We start from the raw sequence: 12,354 nt of genomic DNA, 5'->3' as shown, positions 1-12,354 counted from the left end.
CCACCCCCCCACCCTCCACCCCGGTTGAAGTCTCCCACGGAGCGGGTTGGTCACACAGGGCCGCAAATCGGGTTCTGTTGCTGGGAGGAGACCGCTCGCACCGCCCGTCCCCCTGCTAGCTTAGCTTAGCTTAGCTCAGCTCAGCTCAGCTCAGCTGGCTATAATGCGTTGCAGTCGGCTAGTCATTGTATAGCGGGGCGAGTCCTTGCCTGGTTTTCTGCCGCCTCCGGGGGCTGATTTGGAAGCGAGCCGCACATTTGAAGGTAAATATCCACACCCAGAGACTGCGGTAGTCTTATAGAAATGGGTACATTGTTTTTGGTCATTGGCGGGGGAGGCGGGTGGTGGGCTTGGTGGTCAACCACAGCAGTTCGATCGAACGAGATGGTTGATAATATTCACGTTTACTTTTTTTTCTTTATTAATATAACGCCAGTGAATATGTTTCTTGTTTTAATTCAATTCGTCTATATAAGCAGGCTGAGTAACGCTTCACAGGTAGGCGGGGGGCTAGCCCAACCAGGCTATCAAATTAGCATTCAGCTGCTATCGTTAGCCAGGTGACAGTGGTATCACAGGGCTTCCACCAAATCTTATTGCGGTGTTGCAGAGGTACTCGGACCTTTTGGGTCCCTATACCCTGCACCAAATGAATCTACTCAACGTAAATGCACTATGTTTACATGTCGACTTAAGTGAAAGTAGACGAGTTCTTGCTGTTCAGTGTATGTAAGCATGAAACAAGTACTTTTCTCCCCTAATTTAACCGCCTGCGTAATACTACATAAAGGAGCTACTGTACCTTTGCTTTCTGTAGATGAGTGTACATGCATATCCCGATTAAGATAATCCTCTGTTAACCCCACAGCGGGGATATTTGCAGTGTTACCGCAGCAATGGGGATAGCGCAATAGCGAGGAGCATCAGTAAATCAGAAATGAAAGATTAAAAAGATAGTAAATAAGCCAGTGTACAATGCACAGTTTAATATACATTTAACACAGCGATATTGCACATGAGGGAATTGTCAGTTTGGGTGGTTGTGTTCTACTGGGAGCTGTGTTGATTGTAAGCAGTACATTACAATTTCTAAACAGTCACAAGAAAATATAAATATCCAGGTATCTTTTTTAATATGAAAGTAATGTGATTATGTGCAATATCAAGATGTAGACCTGGATTTAACACCAACAAAACATGACAGTCAATGCTATTGTTGTGGTGTTGTGTCAGTAGAAATCCTAATGCTGACATAAGTTACAGCAAGGAGAAGTGTCTTAATGGTGTGTAACAGGTTCCCAATTGTAATTCCCACTGTATTGTAATTATGTAGTTGTGCACGGCTGTCTCTCTACATGCCAGTAAATAAGAATACAGTAATTTTTTTTTATTTTAACTTTTTAAAATGTTCCCTTGTATCTATTGAAGGATGGACGGTGATTTGTGTGCTGGTGTGGACAGTGCCCGGAGAAAAATGGATTTGTCTGCAGTTGCAGAGGGCACCGTGGAAGTTACACCTTTGGAAATGTACGATTCGGCTCGAGCAAAAATAGATGCCAATCTACGCTGGCTGTTTGCCAAAGCCTACGGCATTGGTAAGTTGTTTCTTGCAAATGTACGGCACTCGCACGCATGCAGACACTAAGGCTGAGGCTTTGTAATGGACCGGCACTGGATCAGGAATCAGATCAAATATTCATTCAGATTTCACTCAAAGTCTTTTGTTTTTCTCGACAAGAGACCGTGTAAATGGCCAGAATATAAACGTATTATTACGACCACCACTACTAACAATTTGTAAGTGCTATATGTGCAACCTCACAATGGAAGCGTTGAATTATCGGCACAAGAGAAAATAAGTATACTGTGTTTGCTGCATTCTCGAGCCAATATGAATTCCCCATGATGCCTGGCAGCTAAAGTCTTTTCCCACTGACTCACCGGATCCATCTTTTCTGTTCGCTGGCCTTTACCGGCGCACTCACGATGGACCGATAGCAGGCGGAGTGACTGACCTCACTTAATGATTCGCTTACATTCGATGGACTCTTGTCGGGGACATGAACACTGAGCTGCGGCGTGCATAGTTTGCACATTGTCGAGACTGTATTGGCGTTGGTAAGTGGCCCTGTAGGCTACGATCCTATGCCACTTCCTGCCAGGGCCTGCTTGAGCGCGGCATAAGATTAATTCACGGTGAGAAATGGAGTCGTCACAATTATAACATCTGATTGCAGTTATTTGAGCTGATCCAAATAATTTTGTAAAAACGTTCGATTCCACAACCAAATGTTGATGTTTACTTCCAAATGTAATGCCAATCAGTCAGAAATTTTACAACAAATAGAATCCAAAGTGTGAATCCATTTCATCAGTTCACTGTCAACCAGAATTTTTATGTTCCACTGTTTTTGGTTTAGCATTGTTTTTTCTGTCAGCATTACAGCATATGAGCTCAGTCATTATGGGGTTTCAGAGTGGCCCTTAAACATTGTTTTCGATGATTACCAGGAATCTGGATGGATGCCAGTTGTGCCTTAAGGTTCTTTGACTTCCTTGCTCTTGGTCAGTATATTACTTCAGCTCATACAGTAGATGTTTCAATTAGTTCTGACAACGTACGAGCGCGGTTGCCTGTTTTTGTCCATCTCCGGGGAATGCCCTGCCCTCATTGTCATGAGGGGTCTGTGCTGACGAGGCTTCCAGAAATGCAGCACAACAACGTCCCAATAAGAAGATGAGATGGAACTTTATGAGATGGAGCTTTTGTCCGTTACAACAGCAAGAAGTCAACGTGTTGAGTGAGTGAAATGTAGAATTAATTAGACCGCTGCACAGCGTATGAATCAAAATGGAAATACAGGGAGCCCATTGCGCGCAGATAACATTGTAAAAGTGTCCTTGTGCAGCACAGATTGGCAGATGGAGCTGGGCGGAGACACTGTTGTGATTCCACAGACAGCGTCAACCGTCCCCAGAGCTTCCCCGTGAAGGGGGCGGGGGTGTCCCAGGTGCAGGGCTGGGGACACCCTGCCCCCGTGGGAAATGAATGTATCAGGCCAATTGGCGTTTCACCTTATGGTTCATGTACTGTCTCATCCACTTCAACTACTGCCCAGATTTGCCACTGGGCTTATGAGATTTCTGTGTGCGCAAGCAGCTTTGTGTAAAAAACACATATGTGTTTGTTTACATGTACACCTATCATGCATTGGACCCCGGGGCTCTGTTGTGTCTACTGTGTGGTATATCTGTGCCTTGTCTGTGTTTGGTCTTTAGTCAGTGCGGTATTTGTTTGTGTGTATGTGCACGGTACGGCATGCGTGTGCTTATGCAACCTGGACCCACTGATCGAGCCGTCACGCGGTTATAACAAACGCCTGATTTGCGATTATTTCAGAAGATGGCAATCTTTTTGTAAAATCATTGGGTTTCACAATCAGAATCAAATTTAAGGCAAATTTTAACTCAGATAAAATTGTTGATGTCTCAAGCGTATTTATTGTATATGACAGTTAATCATCAACTACAAATTTCACGGCCATGACCCTACACGGAGCAGCTGCTCCCAACCTGAGTGAGAGTGAGTGGAAGGAGAGTGAGAGGGATTACTGGTGCTGCTCCGCTCTGCTGCCGTGTGGATATTGACCAAATTATTAGCCCACCCCACTCCGGCTGGTCCTGGCAAATGAATACAAAGGATGTTGTTGCCAGACCCTGTCCTCCAGTTCGTATGTTTCAGCCTGGCTCACGGTGCCAGCAGTGGGGGTGCAGCTGCCACGCAACATCAGTGTCTCCAGAAGGAAGTCAAACGTGAAGACCCTCCCTGGCTAGACCTCCCCCCCCCCCCCCCCCATCCTTCCAGTCAGCCCTATACTGTCCTGATGTGTTGTTATTCTTACACACACATGCACACGCACTGCCATGTGCTAAGCACTCTACACTAATGCGGTTACACAACACCAGGCTTATTAGCTTGTGTACAGTTACAGTTTGTGTAGCTGTGAGGTTCCTGTTGTGATGAATGAAGAACACTCGTGCTTGATGTTCCTAAATTGGTGCGTCACCTTTCAGAGAACATATAACTAAGTGCTATGACCAAATACATTCTATGCCGTAAGTCAACTCCACCAATAAGGTTTAGGTTTTTACTGTCCACTCTACAGCATCAAGATACAGGCGATTCTGTGATACAGAATATATTGCAAGTAAACACAAAAAAAAAATGTGCAAAGTAGCTTTTCTACAACAGTAATCAAATGATATACTTTTATTTATTCTGTGTATTTCTAAAGGAGAGGTATTATGAGAAATTCACTTTTTCAGTGCTTGAGCACATACATTTGGGTCTCAGACGGGACAACCCAGTTTTTGTGAGCTGTCTGTTTCAGAAAACATGTGGTGAAAGAACACCTTGAGATTTGAGACCCCTCCATAGGTCACTAGGTGCCTTAGAAGAATTAGAAACGCACAATTACATCTAATTACGGCTGCACGATATTGGAAAAAACGAACATTGCAATATTTTTTTTTTGCCATGTACAGCCACAACAGTAACACCACCACTAATATCCACTAATATCATGTAGCTCCTCCTCCTGCTGCCAAAACAGCTCTGACCCTTCGAGGCATTGACTCCACAAGACCTCTGAAGGTGTCCTGTGGTATCTGGCACCAAGACGTTAGCAGCAGATCCTTTAAGTCCTGGAAGTTGTGTGGTGGGGGCCCCCGTGGATCGGGCTTGTTGTTCCAGCACATCCCACTGATGCTTGATCAGATAACTAACCCCACGCTAACCCCACCCATCCTCATGATGTAGAAGAAAACTTGATTATCAGACAATTCTTCCGTTGCTCCATGGTCCAGTTCTGATGCTCACGTGCCCATTGTAGGAGCTTTCAGTGGTGGACAGGGGTCAGCATGGACACTCTGACCTGTCTGCAGCTACGCAGCAAGCTGTGATGCACTGTGTGTTCTGACTCCTTTATATCATAGCACAATTAACCTTTTCATCAATTTGTGTTACGGTAGTTCTTCTGTGTGATCGAACCAGACGGGCTAGCCGTCACTCCCCACGTGCATCTATGAGCCCATGGGCGCCCTTGACCCTTTCGCCGGTTCACCAGTTGTCCTTCCTCGGAACACTTTTGGTAGGTACTCTCCACTTTATACCAGGAACACCCGACCAGACCTGTGTTTTTGGAGATGCTCGGACCCAGTCGTCGAGCAATCACAATGTGCTCCTTGTCAAAGTGGCTCAGATCCTTAAGCTTGACCATTTTTCCTGATTCCAACACATCAACTTCAACAACTGACTGTTCACTTGCTGCCTTATATATCCCGCCCCTTGACAGCTGCCATTGGAACCAGATGATCATTGTTCTTCACTTCACCTGTCACTGGTTTTAATGGTGTGTGTGTGTGGCTGTCAAAGTTTACGGGGGGGCAGGTGCAAAATACCACTGATGATTGGTTATATTGTTTGTTTTGCATGCTGCATTGACACAGACATGTCTTACAAATATATCCATGACAATCCAACAGACTTTCTCCATCTCCACACACCCCTGGCCAATTCACACGGGACGTTCGTCATTGCGGTGTCTGCAGAGAATACTCAAAATAAGCGGGAAAATGCGATCTATCAAAATCAGACTCTTAACATATTTGCAGAATTGAAGATGTAAACTTTCATTCACTGAACCTTGAACTCAAAAATGATCGGCTAACATGTTAAAAAGCCGCCCTCTGAGCAGTCTCAACATTTATATGCCTCGCCTAATGTTTTCACACTGTCGCAGCGCGACACTCATAATTGAATAATGTTTTTCTTGTGTGCAGCGTGATTGGGTCTGAGGCAATGAAGGTGGAACATCCGGTGACATGTGCTCCACGTTCTTACTTGCCATTGGTTAAAAAGTACCAAAGCATTATGTTTGAGGGTTTCTGTAAAATATTTGTCATTGTTTTGGGTTATTAATTGATTTCCAATAAACATGCATTTGTATAAAGCAAGCATATTTGTCCACTCCCATGAGTATTAACACTTGAAAATTATCCTTTTAAGGTATATTTTAACCAGATAAATGTGTGATTAATCGCGATTTACTATGCTCAACTAACTATGGACAATTGTTAGTTGAACCCAATGTTCAGTGCTATTTCTCACAATGAGAAAAAAAAAAGTGGTTTAACTTAACTAGCTACCCGGTCGGAGGAAATTACATGGCGGAAGTTGGTACGGAGTCCAAAGCAAGCATGCCAATCAAAACACATGTGTTCTTTGGAGAGGCGCACGTTAGCTACGGCGGTGGTCTCTGCGTCTTACGCAAGGACCGGAAATACCTCCGGCCTAGCTCCGGCCGTGTTTTGAAGCATGACCATAAATCGACCTCAAGGCTCATGGTGTTATCACATATGAGTCTCGCCATCATGTCCAATAACCACAATAAATATTGTCACATTGAGAGAGAGACCCCGGGCGACCTCCGGGCTATATATATATAATTTTATTATATTATTATTTTTTTTTCTGTGGCTAGGCTCATCAATTTATTCAAAATAGGTCAAAGCAGTTGGCCCTGGTGCAGAGTATTATGGGTCAGTGGTTGAGGAGAGCCCTGCCTGTCGGCCTGACTGCCACTCATCCTGTTTATGCGCATTGGAGAATGCTGACAAGCGGTGCCCTTTATTCCGTCGTAAGACGGACGCCAAGAAGCACGCTGCACATGCTCAGTTGAAGCTGTGAAACTTGAGGTCAAAGTCAGAGCCCAAACCAGATTTGCTAACAAGGTTATTTTCTCCCCACCGCTCTAGCCTCCCCTCATTTTTAAGGAGAAATTGTTTTATTTCTGCTTAATTTCAGGCCCAATTATTTTGTCATGCTTGTAAACTGTTTGCCATTCCCTTCCTTGAGTTTGCATGCATGCATCCAAGCAAACCTTTTTTGGTTATACTTTCTGGTTTTGCGAGTGACTTCATGTGCAAAGCACAGAAACCGTCATTATAGGTCCCTGCTTTTCTTTTCACTTTACAGTTACAGTATTGTAAACTGTGCCTGGCATGTCCACTATACTTTGTCACCTGAGAAGCTTGCTTGCAATAAAGACTTTGTATTTTTCCCTGTGCACTGTACTCCCTAGACGAGCGACGTGGCTTTTAACTGTGTCTGGCAGTATTTACCCTGAGTAAGCTGAAACCCTGGTAGAACAAATATTTTTACATGGCGAGCCGGACGCTTTGTGGAATTCCTTTAGCTTGCTGATACTGGAGAGCTCAGCTCGCCCTGAGCCAAGGCAGGTTCTCTATCAGGAAAGTGCTCAGGTAACAAAGGACTCTCACTTGATGTTTGCCCAAATGATCAGAAAGCCGACTTTTACATGCATCTAGGTCAGTGAGGAAGAGCCTCTTGTTAATTTCATGGTAAATCAAAATTTTCTAAATTTATGTATTTTATAAATTAATCGTAAATGACATATTGTCCTCAGACCTTCACGTGTTTCTGTTCTCAGGAGAGCAGTAGAGGACGAATTTTACTTTATACTTTTACAATTTGCTGAGTTTAGTATGTATTCATTTTGTTTTAATTTATAGATTTTTTTAAATTATTTTTTAAGTTTAAGTTCAGACCAACACATTAGACACTGCAAAATAAAGTAGCAAGGTTCAGTTTTGCTCAGCTATCTTGTATTACTGACATAAATAATATGTATCTATCCTTAAGGAGAAAGTGTGGTCATTATCATCATTAAAGAAAGATATAATTACAAAATCCTTTTTACCCTCATCAGTGTGAAACCTTTGTTTTTATTTAATCAAACTTTAACCCTTCATCTTCATCTTACCCCCCCCCCGCCATAGACCATATCCCCGAGGACCTACGGGACCCCTTCTACACAGACCAGTACGAACAGGAGCACATCAAGCCGCCCGTCATCCGCTTGCTGCTCGCCTGCGAGCTGTACTGCCGCGTCTGCGCCCTCATCCTGAAGACGGAGCAGGCGGCGTCGCTCCAGTCCCATCAGTCGGTCATCCAGGCGCTCTCCAGGAAGGGCATCTACGTGGTGGAGAGCGACGACACGCCCGTCACGGATGGCGACCTCGCCTGCGTCCCCATCAAAATGGTGAGTGGAACGTAGGGTTGGGCAATTACTCAATGTGTTACTGTTTTATTGGCTTCCAACGTTATCCTATCATCGCTTAATTGGGGGTATGTATTTTGGTATTGTTGTGGTTTTTAATTGATGATGGAGAGAAGTTGAGTCCGGCTGTTCTGACTGGGGGCTGTGGCTAAACAGCCTCCTCCATGATGCTGCGAACACTAATATACGTTGATCAGCCACAATATTAGAACCACCAGCCTTGTAGGACCCCCTCGTTCCGCCAAAACAGCTCTGACCCATCAAGGCATGGACTCCACCTCTGAAGGTGTTGTGTGGTATCTGGCACTAAGACGTTAGCAGAAGATCCTTTATGTCCTGTAATACCACTTTACACCAAAATTAGTGGGTTTAAACCCGCTTATTTTAGGTGATTGGCACCTTTCCAATTGCCAGGAGAAATGCCGTTTCTTTTCTGGTGTGTCACGTTCGGCGTCATGAACAGGCCGGAAAAGGGGCGTGTCATGGGTTCCAGTGTGATCAGGAACAGAACAGTAGAGGAGACAGCAACTTAAACAAACGTCTTTAAAACTTGAATAAAACTGTAAAACTTGGGGAGAAAAATAATATTTTTAGCCGTTCAAAAGGATTGGATAGTTTGTGAACAACCCAACACGAGTGTCCATGCAATCGTTTGTGTAGAGCAGCTTGGGGCGGTGCTGGGGTGACTCAGAGCCCGGCGAGGAGCTTTGGGGTTCTCCCCTGTGCTTCCAAGAGCGATCCCCGCATTCAAAACATTTCATGGTCCCACATGCGGGGGAAAAGAGTCGGTAACTCCTGATTTTAGATTCGAAATGGGATATGAAATGATCGAATGATACACGGATATTCCTGTCTATTTATACGCCTGGTCTATAACTCCAATGCGCATCGCATCACGCCGTTAAAGTAGCCAAAATTAGCGGGTCGACCCGGGTGTCCTGTTTACATACGAGCCGATCGGAGGTGGAGCTGATTAAAACCCATGTCTATTGCAGGGTCATTTTACACGGGACTGAAACCTGGGTTTTTCCTTTCTCACTGGAGACAAATGCCGGATGTGAGCCTGTTACTGGGTTTTTGGTGCTGTGGGAAAGGGGTATAGGTAGAGCGTCACACTGCCTCCACTGGCTTGCCTTCTTCCCATCGTGCATTCTGGTGCCATCTCTTCCCCAGGTAAACAACTCATACGCATCCGGCCATCCACATTGTAGGCACTTTTGGAGGTGGACAGGGTCAGCAGTATTGCTATGCAGTGTTTCTCCTTGGATGGAGCTGTAAAAAGAGTTGTCTTTGCGTGTGATGACGTTTCTTTAAGGGAATCCAATCCAATCCAATCCAAATAATATCTACGAGTGGGATGTAAGCTATTTCTTAACTGGTGCACTTGTTCGAAAGCAAAAAAAGATGGGAAAAAGAGAGCGGGCGTGTAAGGGAATTTGTCATTTGTCTTTTGAGATGAATAGCTTTCATGTGTCACGGTGGCCCTCGCGCTGTATGCGGAATACCTTCTATCTTTGTGAATACCTTTACGGAAACTAAACATATCAAGATGGATCTTCCAAATGTTGTTTATTTCACTGATATGCTTCCTTGCTTCTTCCTATCAAATTATTGCGTTTGCTACAATACTAAGGTAAAGTTGCAGGACTGTTTTCCCGTCGGTCAGTGAAAATCATGAATCTGTGATCAGCATTGCTTGCTTCATTGTTGACATCTACCCGATGCTTGTTGTCATAACCCTTGTGCTGACATCATCTTGTAAGTGCAAAGTATTAAGTTTATATGCTTTACTCATAGGTGTGTGAATTGACCTGGTTATGAAGCGTCCATAGTGAAAAATGATATAACGTTGATTTCTAAAGAGACAAGACCGAGCCCTCTCCTCTCGTAAATAAAAGTAATTTCCGCAGGGGAGGTCATATTTCACTGCAAGGTGAATGTAGAGGAAACACTGGTCAGCATGTGCTCTCTGACCGGTCGGCGGCTACGGCGCAAGCTGCGATGCACTGTGTGTTCTGACACCTTTCTATCGTAGCAGCGTTAACTTTGTCACCAATTTCTTTGCTCCCCACGTGCATCAGTGAGCCCCTGTGCGCCCGTGACCCTGTCGCTAGTTCACCAGTCGTCCTTCCTTGGACCACTTTTGGAAGGTACTACCCACTGCATACTGGGAACACCCCACAAGACCTGTCGTTTTGGAGGTGCTCTGACCCAGTCGTCTGGCCAATTTGGACCTTGTCAAAGTTGCTCAGATATTTTTCCTGCTTCCAACACTTCAACTGCAAAAATGGACTGTTCACTTGCTGCCTAATATTTCCCACCCCTTGACAGTAGTGCTGAACGATTTGGGAAAATTATGTAATTGCGTTTTTCTTCGACCATGATTTTGATTTAGTATACATTTATTTTTAAATGCCTTATCTTCCGTATTATTCACTTGATACAAGCAGTAAATCATTCTATAGTATGACCAACACAACATTGGATACAGTCAACATATAAACAGTTCTTTCCTGTCAGCCAGGCCTACGTGTTATGATGCCAGCCGCTCTATATGCAAATCTTGTGATTATAATATAGCAATAAATAATGTAATCTCAATAGAGAAGGTTTTTGATTTAATTTATTTCCTTAGTTCCTTACTTGTATCAAGGATGAAAATCATAAACATAATTCTGAGAATTGGAGCAGAGTTTTTTCTTTTTTTAATATATATATATATATATATATATATATATATATATATATATATATATATATATATATATATATATATATAAACGGTGCACCATGCAGGCGCGCCGGTTCCTGGCTCTTGTGCCTGTCTTTATTGTAAATCTAATTATTTCCGTTTGTTTCCTCCATGTATGAAACAATTTTTCAACACAACTGAGTTAAGCTCCTGTCCTGTTGCATCCCCTTCAAAAAAAACCCAAAACCTCTCCCCACTGCTTTCTGTTGCTATGGGACTTAATTTAGTAAAAACTGGATGTATTTGTGTAAATACTTGTAAATAATAAATCCTGCCATTCTGTAACAAGGAGACCGCATTTGCCACATAGTACGTTTTATGCGCTGCCCCCCGGCGAACGGAATTTTGCACGATCTCCCAAGCCTAGTTCTGTATCCCATTTCTGTAGTCCGTTTGCCAATATTCAGCCCATTTTAAATGTGATACAACAAATGAAGATTTTTTTTTTTTTTTTTCTTTGTTGGCAGAACCTATTTGCTATTTGTTTGCTCAGCATGAGGCATTCCTTGTTCTCGTCACAGGTGTTTGACCATTTTCTATTGAGGCCTGTGTAATGCTGACACAAGAAGGTTGCTACACAACCTGTGGACCACCTCGCTCTTCCCATCTCATTTGCTTTGTCTCCGCTCAGTCAAACCTGTGAATGTTTCCTTTGTTTTTCTAAATCAAACGATCTTCAAACGATAACACTTTGAAACACCAGATGCCTCTCATCAGGGATTCACGGATACCTGCACGCGCTCTGATACAGTACTATATCTGGGTGCATGCAGGTATCCTTGAATCCCTGATGAGAGGCATCTGCAGTTTTAAAATATTATCGTTTGCATGGTATATCTGTATGTGTTTGAGCAGAACAATTTATTTAAATTAACAAAGTGTGACTATTATGGTAAGTGAATGTTGTAGTGTAATAAATATAGTTTGCATGCTCCACGTTGAGAAGATCCCAAAAGTCGGTGCTGGGTCTAGGAAAATAAAATGTATCTGCATCACTCACTCTGTACCTCATCTACTGGACCTGATTTTTGGCTCGGTGGTTTGTGCTTGTTTGAATAAAACGGGCGCTTGACAGGTTTGGCTGTACCCATATTATCTTTATTCAAATTTGGAGTTGGAATTTGAATGCAACTTGTGCTGGTCATGCCGTTTGTGTCATGCCAGGAAAGGCGATGAATAGCTTAGTTTTCTTTCTTTTCTGTCTTATTATTTGTTATATTTCTATGGAAATACTGTTGTTACTGTTGCTGGGTAACATTCAGACCTTTGTATCAAGGAACCCGTTTGATGTTCTTCCAGACACTGTAGCTATTCCTTTACTTTGTCTAAACTTTGACTTTTGTCTCTGAACAGTGTGGCCGTAGAGGCTGCGCAGAAACGGCATTGATTGAATTAGGCCTATTTCAGACGCCAATGCTGACGTTTTAGGTAAAATAAGCTGTACGCACGCCCTTCAGTCTG

General features: G+C 43.5%; 1 protein-coding gene across 1 annotated transcript in view; it reads left to right on the top strand.

The window, feature by feature from the left end:
- The first annotated feature begins 223 nt into the window (after positions 1-223).
- The window catches only part of camsap1b (calmodulin regulated spectrin-associated protein 1b), a 34,085-nt gene continuing 21,954 nt past the window's right edge, over positions 224-12,354 (top strand). The window contains exons 1-3 of the mRNA XM_080004117.1: positions 224-263; positions 1,429-1,595; positions 7,861-8,123. Coding sequence (XP_079860243.1) covers positions 1,430-1,595; positions 7,861-8,123 — 429 coding nt within the window. The 5' untranslated portion in view covers positions 224-263; position 1,429. The remainder of the gene's footprint in view (positions 264-1,428; positions 1,596-7,860; positions 8,124-12,354) is intronic.

This window comes from Zeus faber, assembly GCF_960531495.2.
Source record: "Zeus faber genome assembly, chromosome: 7".
Lineage (NCBI taxonomy): Eukaryota > Metazoa > Chordata > Actinopteri > Zeiformes > Zeidae > Zeus > Zeus faber.
Note: the sequence above shows the minus strand (reverse complement) of the source record. Positions and strands in the feature narration are given on the sequence as shown.